The sequence below is a fragment of the Globicephala melas genome, chromosome 12 (genome assembly GCF_963455315.2).
Source record: "Globicephala melas chromosome 12, mGloMel1.2, whole genome shotgun sequence".
Classification (NCBI taxonomy): Eukaryota; Metazoa; Chordata; class Mammalia; order Artiodactyla; family Delphinidae; genus Globicephala; species Globicephala melas.
In genome coordinates, this window is record NC_083325.1 from 52,614,513 (window position 1) to 52,641,755 (window position 27,243).

At 48.8% G+C, this 27,243-nt stretch overlaps 1 protein-coding gene across 1 annotated transcript in view; it reads right to left on the reverse strand.

Annotated features, from left to right (window-relative positions):
- Nucleotides 1-17,754, reverse strand: part of EPAS1 (endothelial PAS domain protein 1) — an 88,750-nt gene extending 70,996 nt beyond the window's left edge. The window contains exon 1 of the mRNA XM_030857763.3: nucleotides 17,212-17,754. Coding sequence (XP_030713623.1) covers nucleotides 17,212-17,237 — 26 coding nt within the window. The 5' untranslated portion in view covers nucleotides 17,238-17,754. The remainder of the gene's footprint in view (nucleotides 1-17,211) is intronic.
- Nucleotides 17,755-27,243: the final 9,489 nt, after the last annotated feature.

Genomic DNA, 27,243 nt, shown 5'->3' on the forward strand with positions numbered 1-27,243 from the left:
ACAGGATTCTGGGCAGGCCTGGCAAGGAGTCTGTGTGAACTCCAGTGAACAAGTGGACTTTGCTCAGCAGGGCTGAAGCCAGCAGAAAGCCTCCAGGGCGGCAAGGGAGAGCCGTCCACCTCAGGTCTCTGGCCAGTGGGCGGCCATCCAGAACTTGATGTACCTGATGTAAGGCAGATAAACCCAACTCCCAATATTTCTACTTTTTTGGCCCAAGTTCAAGGTGACTCCCCAGCACTCACGCACCATGACTCACCTCTGTCCCACATCGCTTTCCTCCTCCCCCCAAACACAACATGACTCCATTCAGCAATTTCCAGGCCTGTTCCTCTCAAGGCCACCAGCTTTCTAACTCAGTTCTCTCTCTCACTGCCTCAGACTGAAGGACTCAGTACTTTCAGCTAGCTTGTGTCCATCATCTCATGTCAATATCAACCCTGAGCACCCGGGATGTGTTTATTTATATGCACACACACACACACACACACACTTATATGTGAATCACAGAAGTAATAACCCCTTCTTTTGCAGTAGTTTATATTTTCCAAGCCCCAATCCAACTGGCAGGGCAGGGATTACAACAGCCATCTGACAGTTATAGAAACCGAAGCTCAGAGGGAGTGCATGACGGCTGCAGCGTGATGCTATCAGCGTGGGGAGCCAGGTCTCCTGGTTAAGGATGCTCTCACTCACCCAAGAAGCCTGCCTCCTTCTTCCCTGGCATTAGGAGATGAGACGCGGCCCTGCCTGGTAGCAACTGCTCCCTTTTGTAGAAACTGCTGGGCAGCACACATTCTGTCCCACCTCAACCCACTTTCTCCTTCACGGGGGGTGGGGAGGGGGTCCTGCTGCTGTCAGTGAAGTGGGTCCAGCCCCTGCTCTCTGGCATCATGCCATGTCCAGTAATGACTCGCAAGTCTCTGCCCCTCTCCACTTGAACAGAACCTCCTCTTGGAGAGGGGGAAATTACAGGGGAATTGGAGACGCTTTTTCCAAATCTCCACTCATCACCTTTAACCTCCCATCTTCCTTCCCTAAGGAAGCACCTGGAAACAGGAGTCGGGACCAGGTTCCGCCTGGACTTCATTTCACAATGGAACTGGTTCCCACCTACTAGCCCATTTTAAAGATGGAGAAATTGAGGCCCAGAGGTCACCCAGCTGGTTAGCACTCCTGTTTCCTTTCCACCAGGCCACAGGAATTCTGCTAGACTTACAACAGGACATTTCCCAAGCAGAAAGGCCCTAGATGTAAGTAGTGGGATGGACAGGACTGGGCAGAAATAGGACTGAGGTCCCCCCACTCCTCTCTTTTGCCTCTGTCAGGAGCAGGCAGTGGTATTTTAACACACAGAACCACCAGCCACGTAGGGAACAACTCCCACCCAGTCACTGCCCCTGGCCCGACAATTGCTAATTGTGGTGAGGACCGACAGTGGCATTCTCCTGGGACTCTGCTGTGTATTTCCAGTCGCCACCAACACACAATGGCCCCTACTCCTCTGGCGTAAACATTGCCAAATAAGACAAACAATAACATCACCACGACAGAAAAATAACGTGCCCAGAGAGACAGCACCAGCCAGTGGAGAGAGGCTGGGGTCAGGGCTCTGCTAACATGGGCTCTTCTGCTCTCTGACTTTGCGATCACATTTTTGTGCCCCGCTTGTTTCATCTATATGGTGAGAATGACAACTACTCTAACCTACGTCATGAGCTTTGGGAAAAAATTAAGCACTGAGTGAACAAACGCAAGAAATGATAATGCCAGGTTGAGGACAAAGACCCGGCAACCCTGGAAAAATTATTTCACTTAACAAATATTTAAGGAGTACCTCATAGGTGCCCAGCACTGCCCCAAACGCTGCGGGTATGGTGGCAAGTAAGGCAGCACGGCCCCCGCCTTCAAGGAGCTTACAAACTAGGAGGCAGCAACAGATAATAAGCAGACAAGTGAATGACAGCATGTGGGGAATGCTGTCTTTCAAAAAAAAAAAAAAAAAAAAATGGAGAAGAAGGTTGGAGGGCTGGCGGTTAACTGAGGGAGGTGGGGATAGACTTCTCTGAAGAGGTGATATTTAAGCTGAGCCCTAAGGCCCCAGCAGCTGTCCAGCCTCGAGATGGGGCTGAGGGAAGGGCCAGCTCAGGCACAAGAGATGTCAGGGATGCTGCAGGTGACAGATCTGAGGCCAGAATGGAGTGACCTGCCAAGTTTCACGGTCACTATGCGGCAGAGCCAAGCTCTTCACACCCAAAGCCTCTTCCCACTACCAGCAAGACCAGGAAGCCCAGGCATCTCGAGGCCTCAGTGTGCCCCTCATTTCTACATCTCCCAACAAGCTGCCTGACCTTTTGAACGCCTTAGTCCCTTTGGGGGCCCACAGTTAGTTAGGTTTTGCTTGTGAGAAACAGAGCAACAAGTGGGACCCGAGCAGAGGTGGTGCAGATACAGCTCTTTAGGTCTAGAGACCTGGGGGTGCTGAATCGAAGGGCAAATCCCCACTTGTAACAGGATGGCAGCAGCCATGGACCCTCATCTCCACAGGTGAGGGGGAGAACAGGCCAGGCATGGAAAGGGGCACATCCACAGTCAGACCATTTTTCAGGAGTCCTGGAAGTTTCCTTGGTCTCTTGGTGTTATCAGATTTCCTCCCATCTCAGGAGGTGGGAGAAATACAACTCAAACTTGAAAATCATGATTGGCAAGAGCACATAACCCTGGGGGCAGTTGGGGGTAGCGGCAGTTAAAGGCTGGAGAGCTAGCGTCTCCTTTCAGCGTCTGCTAAGATTCCCTCCCAATTGCAGTCAAATCGCTCCAACAGGTAGTGATGTGCCAAGTGGTTATATTGCTGTTCTTGTTAATAATGCTGCCTTAATGGTCTGTACTTCATACTCTTCAAAGGTCTTTCTATTGAGATAATGGTTGCAAAAAATATTTTCAAAGTGCAATACGCTCTTAAAATGCATGGTTTTACTGAACTGTAGCTCATATCAAACTTATAATAACAATACTCATAGAAAGCAGTTAGTGTATCTAACCCCCATTTAGGAATAGGAAACAGAGAGAGGTTAAGTTACCTTTCTAGGTCACACAAGTCTGAAAAAGATCTAGAACAGTCTCTCAGAGTCCTAGAGATTTTTGAGAGCTCCTCTGAACCTCCTATGGAGGCTGGCTTTGCCAGGGACACAAAAGAAGTAAAAAGTGGCCCTAGGGGCATTTACAATCTGTTTGGCAAAACAAAGGGTAAGAAATATGGAATGCTGTGGTCGTCCCCTGACACTAATTTTGGAGGCAAAGGAATTCAAGTGGGTGAAAGTTTGTCCCTTTCCAAAATAAACATGTACTCTGCCTTGGCCCAGAAAATCTAACTCCAGGAGAATTGTTACGTCATTACCCTTGTAACATTTGGAGCCATACAAGGAGCTACAGGTGGCCCAGCGTCCCAAGGCTTATGTTGATCTGAGTGTGGAAAATGGTTCAAATTGTGCTCAAATGAATGGCTCAGGAAAGAATGAATCACCCTTCATGGTCATCTGAGACGCCTTTCTGCCCGGGTGCTCTGGTCACCAGGATTTCTCAAGGCCCAACACTGGCCAGTGGCTTCTGTGACCACACCACCACCAAGTGTGCCCAGGTCCCATCACCGAACTGACTCAGGTGGGGCAAACAGTTTGCTAGGAGTTTCGCAAAATTGTTATTTTCAAAAGTACTTTTACTTTGGAAAGGAAGAGAAAAGAAAACAAAAAACAAAAAACAGAGAGCAATAGACATGGTAAGTTCACAGGTTTCCTACCCTAATGGTGTAGTCACAGATTAGCTGGGTTAGATCACCCTCCTCTCCCTTCCGGGGGCCTATCTGGAGCTGTGGGCAGGTGGATGCTCGACTGGAATTCTAGCTCTAGCTAGATTAAGGTAAACACCACTTCCTGGCCTATGGGGTTTCTCAGGACATCCCTGAGGCCACTTCCCAGGGACTGCCCAAGGCCCCAGGCAGCCCCTGTGTCTGGGCTGGCTGCACTGAGCTCTGCGGCTCTCCACCACCTGCAGTCCCGGGGGAGGAAGCCCCCATCCACCTGGCTGCAGAGGGCCCTTCCTGGGCTCAGGCCCAGATTTCAGCAGCCTGCACAGAGTAGGTGTTAAATGCGAGCACATCACTGAAGAAAGCAATCCTCCCTGGGAGGGGGAGCAATTTCCCAGTTCGACAACCATTTACGAATTACTGAGGGGCTGGAAAAGGAAGAAGAGACGGGACACACAATTGCCACAATGACATTAAATTCCAAGACAAGAGCTATCAACAGTAGCGGCCCCCCTCGAAGTACCGTTGGACAGGGTGCACTAAAGTGACTTGCTTGGCCTCTGCTGGGCCCTGGTGTGGGAACTTCTTCAGGGATTCAGGATCTCTGCCAAGGCCCTGCTCGTAAGTGTCCAGCCACGACCTCAAATGCTTCTAAATACCTCCAGGAGAAACGTTATACCTGCTGTGGGTATAACTACCCTCCCAGGTGACTCCAGAAAGATGGCTCCTTTTATCTCTGGCTACATCTGTCCGAGAACACCAGAGCTCGGGCTTTAGGGAATGGTGTAGCCACACAACAGGAAAGGAGAAGGCCAGGGAACAGCTCAGCTGCCACTTCACGCAGGGGATGCAATTCCCAGTGATCAGTAGAGGCTGACAAAAAGCATGGCCATCTCTCTCCCTACAAATAGTGGAGCGTTGAAGGGCCTGTCCTATCTTTCTATAATGATCAGACTCAAAAACTTAGAATCTACAATGACAAAGGGCAAGAAACGATAGAACAAAAGCCCCTATCACGTTATTAAGGAGACAAAGCCATCAAAATGAGGACGTGGAATGAGCATCACTGCACCCGTCCACAGAGCTCGATGGAAGCTATTTTAGAACACAGTAAGCTGTCCCCTTCCAGCCTCCTACTCTGGACACTGGGAGGCATTTATTACCCTGAGGTGTAGTACAGTCCAAAAAGAAATATATTCTAGAGCAATTTGGGCACATTTGCGGATGACTTACTTCCTAAGCAATACAGAGGAACATTCTTAGCCTTATGAAGGACAACCATGGCACCGTCCAACCACCCTGTGGTGCTTACACAGAGCCAGCTGGAAGATAACAGATGTGCCCTGAGCAGCTCCCAGTCCGAATAACTCCCAAGAGAAGCAGGCACTGCTCCTGTGGCCACCAGGCAGCCCTAAGATTCCATCACATCATGACTCAAAGAGGAATCATGATGTCCTCAACTTCCCAACACCACCCTGGGCTTGGTCTCCCATCTCCCATCTTGTAACACAGCTCCAGATTCAGCTCTGGAAGGAGCCGGCTTCCCAGCACTGGCCTGTACACCACCCTCATTATTCCTACCCCCTCATTTTACTCCAGCTGTTCACCCCCGCTGGAATGCCGCAAACCCATCCGCCTATCCAAATTCCACCTAATCCTCAAGACCTACCTCTTAATGCTCCTCCATTAAAGCTCCCTCTAATCTATGCTGATCAGCTCCTTTCCTGAAACTATTCACAACACGAAAGATCTGTTTACCCTTGTTCGCACTCAATTACTATCCATCTTCCACAGTTTGCTCAATGTTTTATCTGAGCTAGTTCTGACCTAACAAGACAGCAACATCGTAAAGGTGGGGCTAAGACAACCATTAACATAAACCATCTTGCCTTGTTTTAAACAAATCATTTTAGGAACTCCTTGACTCACCAACTAGACTCTAAGCCTCCTGAGTGCAGGGGACTAGACTCTAATGCCTCTCTGTAACCTCACTACATGGCATGGCGCCTGAATTTAGTAGGTAACCTAGAATGTTTGTACACGGTGATGACAGTATCCACGCAAACTTCACTACATGTACGGTGGGTGACCAAGGAGGATGGGTAAGTTGATCTGAGCAAAGGTTTCTGCCTAAATCTCTAACCCACTGCACTAAGTCCAAAGTTCATGACATAGATCGAATGACTGAGTCTACAAACAATTACCGGGCACCAAATGTGGGCCTCTGTTCTGAGTGCTGTGAGAAGAACGAACAAAAAAGATAACTGGGTTTCTGCTCCTGAAGGGCTTACCACCTATGTGGTGATCAGATACACACACACACACACACACACACACACTGAAAAGCAAATTTTAAGAGCATCATACAAGTGATAAGACACAGACTGAAGACCATATAAATGCAGGGGTAACCAATGTGCTGTGAATCAGGAAGGCCCCGTAGGGAAGATGATTTCTAACCTGAGAGTGGGTACTCCCCTACACACACTTTCCCACCTGGCTTTTTTAAACTTTAACCTAGAGCAAGTAAGTACTTTGTTGTTTGGCTGGTACTTGCCTTGGAGCATTGGGCAATCTTGAAGTGAAGCACTGACTTCACAATACTAGCCTAATGTTTGCATTTGATGTAAAATCATGTATCAACCAGACCTGCCTATGGTCTTGTGGGTATTTTTTTCTTTTTCCTCTCTCTCTTTTTTTTTAAAAGGAAAATAAGGGCTTCCCTGGTGGCGCAGTGGTTGGGAGTCCGCCTGCCGATGCAGGCGACGCGGGTTCATGCCCCGGTCCGGGAAGATCCCACATGCCGCGGAGCGGCTGGGCCCGTGAGCCATGGCCGCTGAAACTGCGCGTCCGGAGCCTGTGCTCCGCAACGGGAGAGGCCACAACAGTGAGAGGCCCGCGTGCCGCAAAAAAAAGAAAATAAATAAAGGGCTCAAATCTACATGAAAAAGAAAAGGAGAGCCCAAGAGCCAGGCTTTCCAAGTGAACCAAGAGACATTAAGCAACTGTATGATTTTTTTTTAATTAAGCATGATTTTGGGGACTCAAAATATGCACGGTGTTTACAAGGCACATTAGAAAATTAGACATCCTTGCCCTTGAGCAACATGTAATGTTGCTGGAAAGACAAGAACACATGAAATGTCATTAGATAACAAGGAAATATAATCAGGCGGGCTCTCGCGTAAGTCGCCAAGAGCTAGAAAGGAGTGGAGGGGGAGGTGCTGGTGTGGGAACTACTGCAGAAGGTTCTGTAGGACCTGGGGGACTCGGGCTCATGCTAGGAAAGCGGGAGATACTGGAGTACAAAGAGAAGTCAGGAGAGCATCCTAGATGGAGGGACTGGGCTGAGGGAGCAGAGGTGGGAAGGAGACCTGTGACGTGGAGTGAACCAGCCCTTGCGGCAGAGCGAGGAGACTGGCACATCTGGGGTTCAGGAAGCACACTGGGTGACGTTGAACGGGGTGAGAGGGCTGGAGTGGGGTCCCTTATTGTCAATGAGATGAATTCCCACAGCTGTGTAGGCTGCCCTTGGGAAGAAAGCCTGACCAAGGATCCATGTCCTCATTCAGGTTTTGAATGTGTCTAGCTAATCCTTGGAGATCTTCAAGAGAAACACTCAAATCCACGAAAGGAACCCCTTCCCCACCCTGAAGACTCACTGTGCTCCAAGGACATGACAACCCTGCCTAAAATAGGGGCAGTATCAGCGCCATGCAAACCTGTTCTGAGAGGCTAGGAGAGCTATTTTAGCAGCCAGGCTGCCTCCCAGCCAGTCCGATAGCAGGGAAATGCATGGGGGTGCTAATTTCCAGAGAATATCAGAAAGCACCAGAAAGTGGGGCAGCCACACAGTGGACCAGCATTTCCCCCTGACTTCCTGACCACCCCAAAGAACCTCACCAAATGGGAGGGGCTGTGTCAGCTGCGCCAGGACATGCAGAGCGAAGGCAAGGAAGCCAAAAAATTGCGAAGGGGCTGTGGCTCCCATGCCCCACTACCACTAATTCCCCTAAAGCCCTGGTACAGGAGAAAAGACAGACTCCTGTGGCATGGCGATATAGTTACCTTTAGAGAAGCTCCCTTGTCACCAGCAAAATGTGACCTTCATACTTTTCTTATCTTAATATCTGGATAAACATTTGTTGTGCAATCACACAAATAAAGGTTCTAAGGGTGAAATGTGGTGTGTCCAGTAACACCACGCAGCTCTGAACCCGGGCACCAGAAAGTCCTTTTGGCTCTGGAGATGACTTCTCTCTCTCTTTACCCTGGGCACCAAAATTAGCTTCATCAACCTCAGCCAGTGCTGGAGTGAAGGCTGCCATGCTAAAATAGTATCTGAGAACTCTTGGAAACACGGGAGAGAAACACAAGGTTACGGTGGTTTACAAACACTGAAGAAAGCAATTTCACTGGAGTGCTTCTTAAACCAAATAGAGAGGGAAGGAGCGTTATTGGGGTTTAGCCTGGAATCTTCACAGAGTGCATGATATTCTTCTAGCTCCCTGAATTCTCCACATGGCATATTTTATATACCGTGATATACTCAATTAAACATGAGTATTTTCATTCAGAAAAATAGTGTGGAGGTTATATGTTCATCAAAGAGTGGTTATCAAATGATCTGTGTTTTACTTGCACGGTCCTATTATTTCTAGAACACTCTGTAGAAACATCACAGAGTCCCAGTTCCCCATATATTTGACCGTCCAGAATTGATTTTTTAAATTTTGTTTTGAAGTTCTGAAGAATGGGCCCTCGAACAGCTCCTCACAGGCACAATTTTCTGCTGTTTCCACGTGGAATTCATAAACAGAGACAGCAGCTGATTTTGTGTGCACACAAAAAGCCATTCTTTCCTGCAACTGTGTATGACGTATTTTCCAGGACAATCTTTCTCAATACTCCAAAGTGCTTCAGCAACAGGAAGCTGTAAAGGTAGGAAGGAGGCCTGTAGATATTTGCTGTAATTACTCATTAGTAATGAGAGTAGTTAGCATTGAAGTTTGAGTCACCCCCTTCGTGCTCATGCTCCTTCATTAGCTTATAACAGGTGCCCAAGAGGACACCTGGGTCCAGTTGTAGCTTTCACTGCAGGTGACATGGTTTGCTTCTTTTCACAGCTCAATTTCTCAAACATAAAATTAGGATAATGTGTTACCCTTCCTTCCCCCTGCCCTCTACCCAGAGGCAGTCAGGACAAATCTTATTCAAAGTGGTAACAATATGAAAAATTTGAATCAAGGGTAAAATATACATATTTGTTAATATAAATACAGCATCGAGAGAGAGAGAGAGAGAGACAGAGACAGAGACAGAGAACTGTACGACTAGATACCCAGCACAGTGATTTAAATGATTATTACCAAAAAAAAAAAAATCATACACTTTAACCAATGTATTTTTAAAGGATTTATAAAATGCTTCTGAACACAGATTGAGGCCATGTGTCCCCTTATTCATAGTGAGCCACTGACTCCCCACACTCATATGTCAAGAGCAGGGAGACTCAGACTGAAAATGAGACCAAAAGAGTCAACTAAAGCTGTTATAGAATTGATGAACTTCTAAAAAGACTATCATATCAGCTGTACCCCCAGCATCTGTGGGCAGCCAACATCGCAATGGGGGTTAGTTAACCTCCAACATTACAAGTGTGAGTACAGAAAATGGAGTCATTTTCCCACTCGTGTGCTTTATTATACAGCTTCATCCAATAAAATCACTCATCTGTTATGATTCCTAGCACTAACCTCTCAGGTTTGAATTTTTTATGCGAAAGTACCATGGATATGGGATGCAGAAAGTCACTGGAGGAATATAAGAAGAGATTTCTAACAATCCACTTCCTTGGCTTTGTAAAATTGGGAAAACGCCAGATGGGGGCATGGCAAATCAATATATATTTTTTAATGGGGTAATTTTCCTTACTGACAAACCACCTTTTCTGAAATATCTTTCCACATGAGAAAAGGACCTGCTTCCCAGAGTCATTATCTCACATAGAAGTTACTTGTAACTTTAAAACTAAAGACTTTTTCCAAGTGAAGGGGGGAAAATGTGCCTCCTGGGAACATGTAAAGGCTCTGATGGTCATGTCATATTATAAGTTTGCTGATGTACAACTGGCCCCTGGAAACAGTCTAAGGAGGTCAAGCAAACTGGTACTCTTGAGAATACAGGAGAAAACAAGACCACTTAGAGGTAGATAACATTCTGGTCTATTCCACACACCTGTCTTCTTGGCTCCAGAGAGCTCACAGGGCCCCGTCACTCTTCTTGATCTCACACTTGCAGATCAGTTCTGTGGCTTTCCATAGCGGGACCAGACCATTGGTGACAAACTGCACCAACCTCTACTTGAAAATCACAGATACTGGCACGCCATGCAATGGCCACCACACACACAGTGATATGCAATTGCCAATATGGCTTGCTTCTCTCTCTGTTATGATATGTTCATGCAATTGTGTTCTACAGCACTGGGAAAACTCAACAAGCCCTTTGAGGTTCACAGTGCAGAGGCCAGTGGTGTGATGGCTGTGAAAGCTTGGGGCTCATCAGAGAAGGGCTCTATAAAAACGCACCATACTATTATTGCAATGATCATAGCTATTCTTCATTTTCCCGTCCATTCTCTCCTTCCTGTGCTCACAATTTCAAAAGATCAAAAGGGCCAGAGGCAGTCTTATGCAACTTGATTTGGAGATGGCTCTCCAGAAGCCACGGAGGAAGAGCTTCCAACAGGTTCTTCGGCACAATGGAGTCTGAAGGTTACAGGAATTACTTAAGTCTTGCCACCTGTTAAGAGTGGGAGGTGGAAAGCTTTGAACTTCTTGGGGGTAGTAGAGAACCATCTCCTGCCAGAGTGGAGGAAAACCCATGAAAAATTAGAGTTTCCAGGGCTTCCAAGTCTACCGTTCATATCTTCAATCCCTGTCTGCGTGTGAGGTTCCATACAAGTGATGAATCGCAAAAGAGAAAAGTAATTATAATAATTGTAAATACAACAGCAAAAGCAGTTATCATTGATAGAGTACTTTCCATGGGTTGGGCATGGTACTAGATACTTTATAGATATCTTAGGTAAGGTAAGGCAGTGTGGATCACTAGTTAAGAGTACTGGCTCTGGGGAAATCAGCTTGGTGCTTTGTGTCCACCTAGAGGGGTGGGATAGGGAGGGTGTGAGGGAGACGCAAGAGGGAGGGGATATGGGGATATATGTATACGCATAGCTGATTCACTTTGTTATACAGCAGAAACTAACACAACAATGTAAAGCAATTATACTCCAATAAAGATGTTAAAAAATAAATAAATAAAAGTTTAAAAAACATACTAACAACAACAAAAAAAAGAGTACAGGCTCTGGAGGCATTCTGCCCCATTCGAATCCCAGCTCCACCCATACTACCTATTTGACCTTTGGCAATTCACCTTTCTATACTTTGGCTTTCCCATCAGTGAAATGGGGATAATAACAGGGCTTATCTCACGGGTTGTTATGAGGATTAAAAGAGTTCACCCATGGAAAGCTCTGAGGACAGTGCTTACACAAATAAGACTAAGTGTTTGAGTTTTTTGTTTCGTCCTATTGCAGATATAAGGACACACACATTCCTAGTACCTAAAAAGACCTCCAATAACTGTTTGAAGATGATAGAAAACATGAGGATAATATTTCATGGCCATTTTAAGAAGCAGTAACGAAATGAACCACACCATACATATATACAATGGAATATTACTCAGTCATTAAAAAGGAACAAAAGTGTGCAATTTGCAGAGACATGGATGGACCCAGAGGCTGTCATACACAGTGAAGTAAGTCAGAAGAAAAAAATGAATATCGTATAATATCGCTTATACGTGAAATCTAGAAAGATGATACAGATGAACTTATTTGCAAAGCAGAAGTAGAGACACACACATAGAGAATGGATGTATGGATACTGGGGGAGAGGGTGGAGGAAGGGAGGGGTGGGATGAACTGGGAGATTGAGATTGACATATATACACTACTATGTATAAAACAGGTAACTAATGAGAACCTACTGTACAGCACAGGGAACTCTACTCAGTGCTCTGTGATGACCTAAATGGGAAGGAAATCCAAAAAAGAGGGGATATATGTATAGCCGATTCACTTTGCTGTACAGCAGAAGCTAACACAACATTGTACAGCAACTGTACTCCAATAAAAATTTTTAAAAATTACTAAAAAGAATGAACCACACCAGAACTAAGCCTGTGCAGGGCACTCAGTTCCCCTTCCTCCCATTACTGAGGGTAGACATGTGGGTGGACAGACAGGTGGGTACAGGTAAGGTTAAGCTGCACTACAGAATCTTTACTAGATATACACACCAACCTCCTCCCCCATCTCCAAGACAGGGAGAGACACTGGCAGTGAAATGTAGGACCCCTCTGAGACCTGAACAGTAAGACCCTAAAAGGTAAGGCACTCACCAAATCAGACATCCAAGAGCAAGGGCTTGCCTTCTCCAGATCACAGAACTTTTGAAAGCCTATTAGAGCTGAACTGACTTCCCTTGGAGAAAAATATGCTTTTATCCATAACACCAGCAGCCAATTTCAGAGGCTCCTGGACCACCCCTCTGAATCCCATTCACAAAGCCCAGATTAAGAAACTCCCTCTCCCTTCTTGGTCTTCCTAGAATCATAGCTATCTCCACGATTATCCTCAGTGGGACCAGAATCTCTATCCCTAGCCTCCCTCCGTGCCCCTCACCAAAGCAAGTGTACAAAGAAGAGTAAACATTCAACTCTGGGGGCTCTTCTGTCTATGGTGTCAGAGAACACCACAGGGATACCCTTGAACCCCCCCCCCCCACTTTTCATTACTCTCATTACCCTCAACACTGACTCCCTCTGTTTGACCTCCCTCAGAGCCAGTCTTCATGCTGGTGATCTAGGCCTACCCTGTGTGATTCCAGGGAAAACCAGGAACCCATTCTCCCACTCCCCAACACACAATACTTTTCAATAATTGTCTGTGCTTAAATGTATAGTTATTGACTGAAATGCTATTAAGATCTTCTTGGACTTCCCTGGTGGCGCAGTGGTTGAGAGTCCACCTGCCGATGCGGTGGACGCGGGTTCGTGCCCTCGTCCGGGAAGATCCCACGTGTCGCGGAGCGGCTGGGCCGGTGAGCCATGGCTGCTGAGCCTGCGCGTCCGGAGCCTGTGCTCCGCAACGGGAGAGGCCACAACAGTGAGAGGCCCGCGTACCGCAAAAAAAAGAACTTCTTATCTTTAGCTTCAAAAGATTTGATCTCAACAGAAAAGTGACAGGTAAGCTGCCAGCTACTGTATTTTTAGTTAAGCTTCCTTGTGTGTCCTTCCCCTCCCCACAAACAAACTAAGCAACTTGAAGACCAGGACCACATTCCCTTATTTCTTAATATCTCTTTAGCATTTTATCCAAAGACGGAGTAGGTGTTCAATACACATTTGTTGTCTTTATTGGTTTACATCGTGAATAGCAGAGCTGGTTTTCATCACGAAACTAGACATTGGTACTGGGGAGGGTGGGGGTAAAGGGTACTGGGGACCCTGAGAGCAAACATTGCTAACTTTACAATATTGGCAAAAGCCCTACCTGCTATGAACTATCAATGATGGTCAGTACCAAATACAATAGGGAAGATTCATTAGGCTAAAATGAAAACACATGTTGGTATGGGACAGAACTGAGGAAAATACAAAAAAATAAGCCAATACCACTGGAGAGATTTCCGGAGAAGTAGAAAAGCCTAAATCTTGAGATAATTAATGACAGCAAATATTTTCAAATGTATTGGGCTGAAATCCTGGAGCACTAAGAATTATCTAATTGGTTCCTTCTATTTGTAAACATTTTACAGAATAGATTCCTAGAAAGTTGAGGATCACCCTACACACACACACACACACACACACACACACACAAAGAGAGAGACACAGACTGACTTACATTCAAAGTGAATTAAACAGTTTTGTTCTCATGGTTTTCACTCCTAGTGAAAATGCCAACTTATTCAATACAGGAATCAATCTATCAATAGTAGCTGCTTGAATGTCTCTGCTGACAAGTAGTTCTCTGCCTCATAAAGCAATTTGCTCCACTGGAGAAGAGTCCCTGCATAAAATAATTGTAAGCTTCCCATCAGCAATGCTGAAAAAAACCTGTAGTCATAGCATTCTTTTGAACTTAATGAAAGCTGTGTGAATTAAATTTTATTCACCTGAACCTATAACGTGTTACATCAATTCCTTATCACACCTGCATTCTGGTAATGCAATTGGAAAGAGACATCAAATGTTGAAGGAATGTTTATAGTATATTTAAATTGAGGAAAACTGTCCAGCAATATTTTTGCCTTCCGAATAGAAAAAAAGGTGGGCTTTGATTTTATTTTAGCAGAGGAACCACTACATCCAGTTGGCAGGGGGAGACAGAGATAGAAAACTTCTGATCTGCTACCCCTGATCTTCCTCCCACCGAAGGCCCCACACTAAGCAATTGAAGCTTTCTGGAAAGCAGCTCTGAGCTGGGTCTGGCTTTGGGAATGGACTTTGATCCCTGATTATCCAAAGATCCAACTTATATTTACCCAAACCACTCTCCAATCCCCATGTACCTAAGAACTTCCAGACTATTTTCTCTTCCAGGGAAGGGGCTCAGAAATTGTTTTTATCAGGAAGTGAGTAGCCCAGACACTTTCTAGCTCTTCACAGAACCAGGAACCCTGATTAATGAGACCTTCACTTCACTCCTGACAGATGAGTGCAGAAAGTGAGTGAGTGCAGCACCCTTAGCAAGCTTGTTTCTGGCCATCTCTGATGTCACTAGGAATGCCCACCACGGCTAAAAGAGCACACTCTGAAACCCAGTCGGCCAGCCAACGTTTAGAAAGCAAACTCTTTTTTATTAAACATTAACATCTCCATCGATGCATGAACTTTCTCGAACAAAATAATCCTGTCCACTTCTTGCAAGACTGTTGTTAGAAGGAACATTGCTAATGTTCCATGAATCTGGAATTTTGGGGGAAGAAATGGCTCTGCGGAACCAGAAGAATCACATCTTAAGAACCTATACACAGAATCCTAATCTGAAAGCCCCCATAGCAGGTGTCACACCAAACTTGTGAGGCACTCTGGCAAAGCTAAGGACCGCCACTTACATGACACACCAACTTTCAATGCATTGGTTCACATATTTGAATTTCACCTTGGTCCTGCAGGGAGCATGCCCCCAGCAAACAGAGCCAGACTAGAAAAGTAAACACGTCTCAAAACAATTAGCCCAACATGAATTGGACAACCTTTCTTAGGACTCCGGTTGGTGAGGGACACACTGTTTGCCCTGCCAGTCTGCGACATAAAACCAAAGGCAAGGCGCAGAAAGCAGACACGCGGGGCCGCCGCCTCTAGCCTCCTAGGCATCTCACAGGCAATCCCCACAGTGGTTCTTAAACCTGCCGCTCTAGTGAATAATTCGGAGTCTGATTACCCAACTTTTTCCTGCTCCGATTCTGGCTCCCTCTATCTCTAACGAAAGAGGCACTACAGCCAGGTATGTCGAAATAGTTCTGCCCCTACTCCCAAGTTTCTTGCGACGATTAACATACATAATAGCACAGGACCCGCGCAAAGCCGCGCGGGAGAAGCTGACACTTCACACATCTGTCAAGATTACCATCAGGCCCCACCTCCGTGATTGCAACATTCACCGATAGGCATCACACTTGTAAAATGTACAATAAGTTCCCTCGCCGGCTCCAGAGCCCAGCGCGCGCAGAGGAGCTGACTATAATTTTGTCTTCTGATCGTTCAATCATTATTATTGGCAGGCTATACTGGCTTAACAAAATGCGTTGGAATCTTCAAGTCCCTTCCCTGCTTCGCTGCCCTTCAAAGACACAGGACTCCTGGGCTGCTCCGAGGCCCCCGGGGGCGAGCGACGGCTGCAGTCTCAGGGCCCAGAACGGCCAGGGCAAGGCTCCCTCAGCCGTCTCAAGGCTGGGGGCGCCACCGTGACGCGGGAGGGGAGCCGCGGCCGCAACCCGGGAGCCGGGCTCAATCCCCTCCCCCCAGCGATCCGGGAGCGAAGGGCCCGGGCGCTCGGCCAGAACGGGCTCGATTCGCTCCTGTTTATCAAATCCTTATCGGTGCCCCGAGGTGGGAACCGCCGCTTTCGACCAGAGGATACACGGTTTCTGGCTCCGGTCCCACAGTGGAAGTCGGAGCAAGAGTAAATCGACCCAAGCACTGAGCTCTTCGGGCTCCCCGGCTCGAGGCCGGTCACCCCCGCCCATCGCGGCTGGGTCCCCATCCCCGAACCACCGCACAGCCTTCCAGCAGCTGATCTCCCGCGGCTCAGGCCCTTCAGCCGGCCGCGCGTTCGATTACAGTTCTCCGCACACCAGCCCCGCCAGCCGCCGTCGAATACGGGGCTGAAAGCTCCAGCCCGCGGGACCGCACGAATGGAGGTTGGGAGGAGAGGGGTGTCAGGCGGCTAGCCACGCACGACTGCGGGAGGCAAGGCGGTTCCCACGTCTGCACGCCACGCCGTGCGCTCTCACCCTCGCCGGGAGAGGGCAGTGAGGTTGCCTCTCCGCTAGTGCTGAGAGGCTGGCGAGGGCAGGGGGGCAGATCGTGGCTGCCCTTCTCTGTACTCTTGGGAGAGAGACACCGGGACCTGCCGGGAGCGCCCGGTGTCGCCATCCCCTCCCCACACACCAAGACACCTGCCTCCGCGAGGCAGCCCGGCCCACTACCCACTCTCCCGCCGAGGCAAGGTGCGGGATCAGGAAAGGGGCTTCTCCCATCTTCCGTGGGGTCTGGAACCCTGGAGTGGGGCCCTTTGCTGCGTCCTGGCCGCTCTGCCGGCCGCGCTCCGCCTCCGGCCCCTCGCCAGTCTGGGGAACAGCACGAGCAGAGCTCGTTTGGAAGAACCCCAAGGGTCCCGAGGAAAAGAGAGGAGTGAGTGCTGCCCCTCATGCGAGCCGTGAGAAAGTCGAAAGTTGACCTGAGCCGAGTCAACCAAGAAACATTTCAACATGCTGGCCGCGGGGGGTTGGTGCGGGGGTGGGTTTGGGGGGATGGATTTTGGAAGGTACCCCGGGAGCACCTCCGACCTCTAGGGCCATCTCCCTCGGCCTTTTGGCTTCACTGCCCGCGCTGATTCCCGACTCCTTCGGGCCACAGAACTCACAACCGCGAAACCGCAGCCGCGCGTCCCCAGACGGGGCACCTGCCCTCCCCTGCCAAATTTTCCAAATCTATCCCCCGGCCTCAAAGACCGCTCCACGCTCCTCTCCCAGCGGTTCGCGGTCGCGCCGGTCCCGCGAAGCCCCGCCACTCCCACCCCCACCCTGAACCAGCTCCGGACGCCCGTTTACCTTTTTTTCTCCTTGTCAGCTGTCATTGTCGCGGGGGCCCTTTGAGACGCCGAGCACCTGAGCTCCAGGGCCGGTGGGGGCTGACGCCGCTACCTTCGCTGTGGCCCTAGCCCACTCCCGGAGGCCCGCGCCCGTGTTAAAGGTCCCGAGCGCCCGCACAGCCAGGTGGAAGTTTGCGGGCGGCTGGCTAGGTGCGGGGGAGGGGGGTGGAGAAAGGTGACGGGGAGGAACCTGCACGCGGAGGCGGGGTCGGGGAAAGGAGTGGGAGGAGGCTGTCACACGCAAAAGAAGGGCAGCGAGAAGGGGGCCGAGGTTCCCTTTTCCTTCGAAAAGGAGTCAGGAGTCACTCTTCTGGGTTTTCAAAAAAGAAGAAGTGGCTGAAACGACGGGAGTTGGCAGAGTCCGGGGCCGGGAGGACGCGGAGGCTGAGATGACCATACAGTCTCAGGACACTGCCGAGGATTGTACGGCCGCCTCAGGAAAGCTGGGGCGGGAGGCGACGGGCGCCGGTGCTGTGCGGCGGACCGCTCGCGAATGTCGGGCTCGCGGGGCCGCCAGCCCACTTTAAAAACTCCGGCGGCCCGCGGGGGGGGTGGGGCGGGCGCGAGGGGCGCGGGCGCAGCGGGCGGGGGCGGGCTCGCGCTAGAGGGCCCCGCCCCGCCCCGCCCGCGCCGCGCGCCCGGGCAGCCCACGGCGTCCCGGCCAATAGGGAAGCGCGGCCGCAGCCTCTGCCCTGACCCCGGCCCGCCCCACTGCCCCCGCGCTCCGCTCGGCTGCGGCCCGCCCGCCCCGCTTCCGCCCTCTGCGGTTCCAGAAGTTGTTTATGAGGTCTGCGGGGTGGCGGGGAGCTAGGAGGGATTCCGCACTGGGGAGGCGCACCTTAAGTGGGGCTAGGCAGCAACGAGGAGTCGGTCTCCGGGAGTGCTGCAGGAGCGGGAATGCTCCCGTGCGCTGGCGTCCTCCCACCTCTGCCCTGGGATCAGGGCACAACCGCGAGCGCCAAGGGTCCCGCGCTTCGCAGAGACGCTGGGCGGTGCCGCGCTCCCGCGTCCTTCGCCCCGCTGCATGTCCCCTTGGGCCCGGTGACGGTAATTCCGAGGGCCCCAGCGCTGCGCTCTCGGCCTGGGCGATGAGCTTTTTTTTCCCGGCAGAACGTAGCTGGCTTTGCCGTCCGAAAAGAGAGAGGCTGGGAGACCGAGCCTCTGCGCCTTTGGGTCCGCGGAAAATAGTGTAGTGAAATTGAGCTAGTGCTGTCTCTGCTCTTCTCTTCCTTTAGCTGGCACGTCGGTTGCTTGCGGGGTTGTGCTGAGCTAGCGGGGATGCGGGAGAGGAGGTCCTTCGAGCGGTCTGGTTTGCCGCATCCCGCTCCCAACACCTGGCCACCACCGTGCGGGTCCGGGCCGGTTCAGAATTGGAGAAGGCAGTCTGGCTTTACAATGTGATCTTGGGATAAAAGTTGACAGCGTGTCCTCAAATCGCAGAATTTCAGGGCTGCTCAGTGTATTTCTACGGTCCGATTGAAGCCCTGTTAAGGGACTGCAGGTACTGGGTGTGGGGAGATCGTAGAGATCCAGGGGCAGGCCATTAGAGCCCAGGGATTTTTCCAGCTGCTAATCTTTAAGCGCTGTTATGGACCCGCGCCCGCTAGGGAGCCTCTGCTCTGACCTTCGCTGAGCTGCTCTCCCAATGAATCCCACCCTATTCCCTACCTACATGGCACCGATCCAGCAGGGATATTTCTGGAAGGGACCGGGGGCTCTTAATCTTTGAAGCTCATTTGAGAATGTCCCTGCAGGCTTCACAGGTATGAGTTGAAGAGAAGAGAATGCATGGGTGGCACCCTGAGACCCTAAGCCTTGCTGTTCCTTTTCCCCCCTTAGTTTCCCCACATTTTATATAAAAATAATCTGCGTAATGAACCTTCAGGACTGTTATACTAAGTGAAATAAGCCAGTCACAAAAACACAAACACCGTGTGATTCCATTCTTGAAGTTTCTAAACTAGTCAGATTCATAGAAAACAAAAAAACTAGAAGAGGGTGGGGTGAGGGATTCGTGTTTAATAGGCATAGAGTTTGTGTTCTGCAAGGTGAGAAAGTTCTAGACAATGAACAATGTGAACATATTTAACAATACTGAACTGTACACTTAAAAATGGTCAAGGTGGTAAATTTATGCTTTTTTTAACCATAATACAAAAATAAATGTCAAGAAAAAGTAATATACATAAGAAGAATTTTTTTGGTATAAGTCTGTGTCACCACCGAAATACAAAATAAACGTGTTTTTCCTTTGCATCCTGTAAGAGGGGTGGAGATATTTTTCAGGAGTTTTTGGAAGGCATTGGAAAGCAGAATAAGGATAGGCGAAAAAAGCAGTGGAGAACTGAGGAACCAGGCACATTTTCTCATTTTCCTAGGGTGGCTGAGCACTGTGCACACAGACTTTGAAACCAAATATCAGGCCTGACAGTTAAGAAATTCAAACAAAAATTGCAAATCCCTCTAGGGAACCACTTCTTGGTGCTGGTGAGTTTCAGGAATGAGTTGATTTTGTATCGGGCTTCTCCAGCCAGCCAATCCTAATGGACACATTTACTTGTCTTAACGCAGAATTCAAATGTGTGAGACACAGTTCTCTATTAATTAGCAATAGGCTTACTCACCTCCCTTGGGACTGGAGTGGGAGAAGAAACAGGTGCTTTGATGGCTTTCAGGTGCCGAAAGCCATGCACTGTCAGAGCAAGGAGAAACCTCTGAGTCCTCAGCTGTGCTTGCCAGTCACAAAGCAACACCTCCAAACCAAAGAGAACATTTCAGCAAGGTTGAGCTTATGAAATTAACTTCTTAGGTGTTAAAAAAAAAAAGTGGCAAGGTAAAGTGTCAGTCAAGAACACATCAACCCTATTAACATAGATCCTTCTCATGGCCAGCCTGCCCATGTTTCTAATTGGGACTTTTGCCCTCTAAGCGAAAGGTCCCAAGCTAAAGTAAACAACCACGCAGATTTTGTGGAAATCCCAGTGAGTAACTTTGAAGAATCTGGGATTTTGGTAGTGAGAGGTTCGCTAAAAGCCTATATAATTCTTGGAAGGATTGGAGCCAGCAGAGCTGAGGGGTCCAATGACCTCTTAAGATTTCTTCTAGAATTCAGTTCAACAACCTTTGCAGGAAGGAGCTAAGAGTGTAACCCAGATGCAGGCTTGTGGCTAGAGTGTCCCATTTTACTTTTTAAAGCCCATGGAGAACTAAAAGAGAAAAGCTTTAAAAGATGATGGCAGGGAGAGATGGATCCCAGGATTTAGTGTCTCTAGAGACCTTGATGTTTTGGCCACAGAGGGCAGCAGAGGGCACTGCTAGGCAAAGCACCCAAGCTGCTTAAAATGGGAGCAAACTGCCCATCTCCCAGCAAATCTTCCTACCTTCTCCCAACTATAGACCGAACTGCTTGGTGATAAAGGCTGTGGCAGCAGGGAAACACCCATCTTGTTTTAACAAGGAACAAGACTGGGTCTCTAGCTTCCTCTCCTCTATAGAGCACACCCCTAGGAGGATGGGATAGACACAATGAGTTAAGTTACAAACTTGATAGATAGCAGGCACCTGGGATGCAGTGTGCAGATGGAAGAAATAAGACCTCAGTAATCCGTTAAAGTAACAGTATGGTCCAGGATGTGGTTGGAAATTATGTTGGAATGGTAGGATCTCCCAGGAGAAGAGATATTGGAAGGCTGGGCTATTTCTTTAGTATTTTACAACTTTCAGTGCATTATCATATATCAGGGCTGAAACTCAGGTGAGGCAAGAGAGGCTCTCAGAGTCATGCAAGACCCCGCACTAGTCTTGGTGCTACCAGGTATGTTATCTCAAGGATTACCCATCTGGCCCTCATCTGGCCAATTAGTTGTTTGGGGGCTGGGAGAGCCTGCAGGCTTGGGAGCAGAGATGGGAGGAAGGGCAATCACAGAGGCCATGGCTCTTTCTCTGTTGAAATAACACTTGAAATAACAAGTAACACTTGCATGTTACTCCCTCCAAACAAACCAACTCTTTTTTTTTTTTTTTTTTTGTGGTACGCAGGCCTCTCACCATTGTGGCCTCTCCCGTTGCGGAGCACAGGCTCCGGACGCGCAGGCTCAGCGGCCATGGCTCACAGGCCTAGCCGCTCCGCGGCATGTGGGATCTTTTCGGACCGGGGCACGAACCCGTGTCCCCTGCATCGGCAGGCGGACTCTCAACCACTGCGCCACCAGGGAAGCCCCAAACCAACTCTTAAGTTGTGACTTTACAAAAATCTATCCTCACACTTCCCGTCACTGAACTCCAGCACCAGAAGACCATACCCTACCCCTCCCGTGTCTGGCTTCAGGCCAAAGCTATGGGATAGTTCACACAGACATATGCCATATCTAACATTAAATGTTGTGACTTTTGACACCCCCAATCCAGAATCTGTCATCTTTCAAAAAGAGTTCTGTGGTTTTTATGGAGGAAAGGGTCAAGCTTTTTTTCCTACTTGTATTCCTAAGTGCTTATTGGTAAGAAGGATCCAGTTTTAAAGAACCACAGATTCCCCAACGTCTCAAGACTGGATAATCAATGCCTTAGAGACTAATGGCTTCCATTTCTAGGTCTAGGGATGAGGTTTTTGCCCATGAAAGGTCCTGTCTGTCTATCATGCTGTCCTTAAACTAGTAGCAAAGGAGTCATTGGTCCATGGCTACCGTGTATCCTGCTTCAGGGCATCAAGCTGGTGGAAGAGGAAGAGCCAGTGGCTCCCTTCCCTCCAGGAGCAGACAGTCTATTTGTGCACACCCTGCATTTCCAGATAATGAGACACACGTTTACTCCCTTTTCAAGGCTTCTGAAATCAATAAGAGTCTTTTAATGTAGTAACGATTCCCGTTTTCTCCCCAGAACTATTTTTAAATTGATATATACAATTTATATATTCTTAAATTTTTTTTTAATACAAGAATTGAGAGAAATATCATAGAGGCTGAACAATAAGTGCTGTAAGAATTTGGTGATGGAGGGTGGGAGGGTGGAGAGACCGAGTGAAAAAGTCGAAAAAGCTAGAGTCGCAGCCATGGAAGCAGCTAGGGCCCAGAGAAGCCCCACCTAGGCTGGCCCATCTGCCAGGCTGGTGGGTGCCATTGCCAGGGTGGCAAAATCACACACACGTGGGAGGAACAGCCGATAGAAAGGACACACCAGCCCCACCTTAGAGACAAAAAGGCACAAGCAGAAATGAAGGTGCTACTGTCACTAAAAATGATGATATTGGTCGCCAAACAGCACTACCCTGGAGCCTGCAGAACTAAGAATGACACAGAGTGGGGATCAGAGACACCCTCCTCACTCCTGTAGTGTGGCCTTGGCCTATCACCGGGTGTTAAAATGGGACTTTTTCTAGCTCGGTTTCAACTGAGGTCCCAAGACAAGAGGAACCAACTCCCCTTCCTTCCAAAATACAGAACGGAAGAAAGCTTTCTGAAGATGGTTTTGCGTGCTTTAGCCGACGCTGACCTCAAGGGAGTGCCTGGATTGATATGGGTGAGGAGACGTTGGGTCTTGAGGGTAGAGTTGTCAACGTCATGGAATTCCCCCTTCCCGTACCACGGAGGAAAGGAGGACCCTCCTGACCACTCTCTCCAGGTCTAGTGACTGGGGCTTCCTGGGGACCATGTACTGAGGTTGATACCTGTCCCCTAGAGCTTGAGGGACACAGGGGATTGCCTATGGGTGAGAGGCTGGCCGAAGTGGCCTGTTGCAGCCAGGGGGAGGGCCGGGTTCGAAAGTTCCTCCCTCTCACCTACATCATGGCGACGGTGCCTGTTGCAGGTTGGATTCCCTGGAAGCCAGCGTGAGGGGGAGGTGAGCATAGAGGGAGGTTTACTAGGGAGTGGTCTTGGAATCAGCACCTGTGGGAGGAAAGGGAAGGAAGCAGAACTGGGCAGAGGGAGAAGTGGAGCCTCAACAAAGACCTCATCCAATCCGCCCCCCACCCTGCCCCAGGAACCTCTGAAGCTGGAATGGCCCTTCAGAGTTGCCCCACAGTGAGGTGGAGGGGTCAAGACTTTATACCTCTGCACTGATCAGCCGTTGGTGCTGGCCGCCCTTGGGGAAGAGGTATGACCTTGGGCAACAGCACCTGGGGGAGTATGCCCTTCATTTCTGAAGGGGGATCTCTGGGCAGCCGTCACTAGGTCTATTACCTTGCCCACTGTTTACAGATTGGATGTGGAATCCACAGGCTTAACCATCTAGGATTTTAAAGAGGGTACTGTCCAAATGCACTTCTTCAAGGAGATCTCAGCAGAAGAAAGTGGAAGTGTCACTGGAGGAAGAAACTCTGGGAAGATCACAAGTGGCCAGCTGCAGGAGCCATGAGGGCTGCAATTAGAGGGGCCCGTTGGGGAATATCCAACAAACACACAAAGATAACGAAAGGGGAACAGCTGCCACAGGGAATTACACCCATGTTAGTTAAAAAAAAAAAAAGACTTTTCCTCCCTCCTATACTAGAGAGACAAAGGTAAGGTAGTAGGGGGATGGGAGTAAATGTGCCAGGTGAGGAATATCTTAGTATCCTCAGTACCTAGCAGGGCACCTGGCATAAAATGGGCACTCAGTAAATGCTGACCAAATGAATACATGAATGTATGAACGGACAAACAAATGAATCTATTAAGTCAAGATTCTACGTTGCAAGCAACAGACACCATCTATCCTCCGTCCACACAGGCTTCCAGGCCGAAGGAGGTCTGAGCTGAGGAGGACAGAGCTTTAACTTGGGATGAAGCTTGGAGTTTTTATTATTACACTGGACTCAGACTATTATTTAGTACGAGCAAAGGAATTTCCATTTTTACTGCTTAAGAGTGACTGGAAAAGTCTTCGGACCTAAAGGAGGTTTTACTCAAAATAGGAACTAAATAGTCCATCAGAAGTTTAATGGAAGAAAATAATAACGTTACCTTGTAATTGTACCATACAAATCCCACTTGTGGGGTACCCTGGTGGCGCAGTGGTTGAGAGTCCGCCTGCCGATGCAGGGGACACGGGTTCGTGCCCCGGTCCGGGAGGATCCCACATGCCGCGGAGCAGTTGGGCCCGTGAGCCATGGCCGCTGAGCCTGCGCGTCCAGAGACTGTGCTCTGCAACGGGAGAGGCCACAACAGCGAGAGGCCCGTGTACCCCTCCAAAAAAAAAAATCCCACTTGTTCAACATAACTGTTTTAGGGGTCTTTTGGTCCCTTCAAAGCTGTGCATGTGGATGACATCAAAAGCCACAGTAATATTGGAGACTCATTGGAAGAGAGTCAAGAGGTGGCCCAGAAAAAGAAAGTGGGCCCAGGAGGCAGTGGCAAAGGTACTGACCCAATTTTGAAGGAGGACTTAACTATGGAAATCACAGGAAGTGCTGTAGAAGGCTAGGAAGAAAATGGCAGCAACAGAGAGAACTTGTAGAAAATGCCCCAGGGACTCCCAGAAATAAGTGATAGGGAGGCTGCAAGAGGGAGGGACATCTTAAAGCAAGAGTCAGCCAAACGGGGCAAACAGAGGCCAGAGTTAGCCAAATGCACCACACATTTTCTTAATTCATTCATGGTAATGGACATTCTTCTTTCTTCTTAGCCCCTTGGCATCTAAACCTTAGCATCTTTCTACGTTTGCGGACTTCCTCATTTACCTTGTGAGGCAAAGCCTGCTTTTCACTATAGAAAGTAAAAATGCCAGATGCCCTAGGCCTCCCTGGAACTCAGGATATGGACATGAGACTCAGGTTCTTTGAATCAGACACATCTGCCCAGACTTTGAATCTAGTGGTTGAGGGAAGCAGGCACCTTGCAAACGGGGTGCCACCTCGGTGACAGCATCTTGATGCCAGCAGTCATACAGTCATACAGAGTCATGAGTTTGTGCAAACTACAGTCATCTGCAGCGGCAGCTATGGTTCCAGTTTGAGGCTTTGTTTCTGGTTGCTGTACCTCTGTGGCTGGCTCTCCAACCCTCCCAGAGATTTTGTGAGGTACCCAGAACTTTTTAATGAACCATTTCTCCTCAGATTAACTAGAGATCATTTCTGTTACTTGCAGCTAAAAATCTTGGCTGATGTACTCATTCGTTCATTCACTTATTCATTCATATGCAGTATTTACTTGATCAGCATCTCCTGACTGTTCAGTGTATGTCAGGCACCCTGCTAGGCATTGGTAATACCAAGAGCAAAGAGACATATTCCACTCCTCAAGGAACCGACAGTCTGGTATGAGTTTCTTGAACAACTAATTTTCTATCTCTGGGCCTCAGTTTCCTTTTCTTTAAAGTGAGAGGGGGGCTTCCCTGGTGGCTCAGTGGTTAAGAATCCACCTGCTAATGCAGGGGACACAGGTTCGAGCCCTGGTCTGGGAAGATCCCACATGCCGCGGAGCAGCTAAGCCTGTGCACCACAGCTACTGAGCCTGTGCTCTAGAGCCCACGAGCCACAACTATTGAGCCTGTGTGCCACAACTACTGAAGCCCACGTGCCTAGAGCCCGTGCTCCGCACCAAGAGAAGCCACCGCAGTGAGAAGCCCGCGCACCTCAACGAAGAGGAGCCCCCGCTCGCCTCAACTAGAGAAAGCCCATGTGCAGCAACGAAGACCCAATGCAGCCCCCCAAAAAAAGAATAAATAAAATAAGTTAATAAAGTGAGAGGGTTGGATCGTTAGAATTCTTTAAGCTCTGCCATTTGATAGTCTACGCATCACTGAATTACATGGTGGTCTCTGCCCCGTTAGCCTAGGCTGGCAGAGATGTGAGGCCATCTCTGGACTGCTTAGGGTTAGGCCAGAGACTGTATCCTCAGGGCTTCCATTTCCTACATGGGAAGATAACCATTCTGGGCATCTTGTCTAGGCAGATGCTCTGCTAAAATGTGAGTTAGCAGGAGTTGGTCTCCAGCATCTTCCTGCCTCACATTCTCTTGATTTCCTTGTTCTCCTGCCATCCTCAGAGCACTCCTGTGGCAGACAACGGAGCACCAGCAATGTCTATGAGGGGGCTTAGACACAGAGAGATCATAGTTACATCTGGCCCACTCTCCAGGTTTAAATCTCAGAAAAGGAAAATGGGAGGAAAGGGCCTCACAACCTCAGAAATGGCTTTCCTTCCAAGTCATCACCATGTGTTCCCAGCAAACCCCCTGCAGATCCAAGAAGTAGTTAGAGATAACAAGAGACAACCGAGGCTTTGGAGCTAAGCTAATTGAGAAGGATAGTTACATGGTATTTAAGGGAACTGGACGCTGCAGAAGTTTGATTTGGAAATATATGAATACACAAAGAATGAGGGAAATTTTTGCCCCCTTATGATTTCCAGTGGCTGTGCAAAGGCCTTTTCTATCTGCACGATTCTGGGGTCTGGGGTTGGGTCCTTCTGTAGTGTTGGTGTCAGAGGGGAGAACTTCAGGGGCACCTTCTAAAGCACACATTAACATGCCCCCCAGATACACTCGCACGTACACACATATACATGCACGTGTACCTCCCCAGGTGCCAAGCCGAGAAATAAGTTCCCCATACAAACCTCATTTCAAACGTTTCGTTTCTCTCTAGTGCATACCTCTGTCTTTGCCCTTTGAAGAAAACCAGGGATGCAATGCTGAGAATGTGCCTGTAAATACTTAAGATTTTAAACTCTGAGGATTTTCTCTTGGTCTCACTCAGAAAATTGTCGTCTCTGGTGCTTGAATGCTGGGGTCGCAAGCCTCGCTGTGGTCAACGTGCTCAATGATCTACCCCAATAGAAGGAAGAGGAGGCACAGCTGTTTTAAAGCTTTCAGACAATGCGGCTTGGCAGGCCCTATCTTAATTGTTATTTTTATATCATAGCAGATTAGCCTCTTAATTATTCTATCTTAGGCTAAATTAAAGAGGCTCCTAATCAGATAGCAATTTATGACAGAGATGCCTTCTGACCTAGCAAAATGCTGATGGTAAAAAGCTCTAAGTAAATGACTCCAAGGCAGAGCGCCCAGAGTTCATC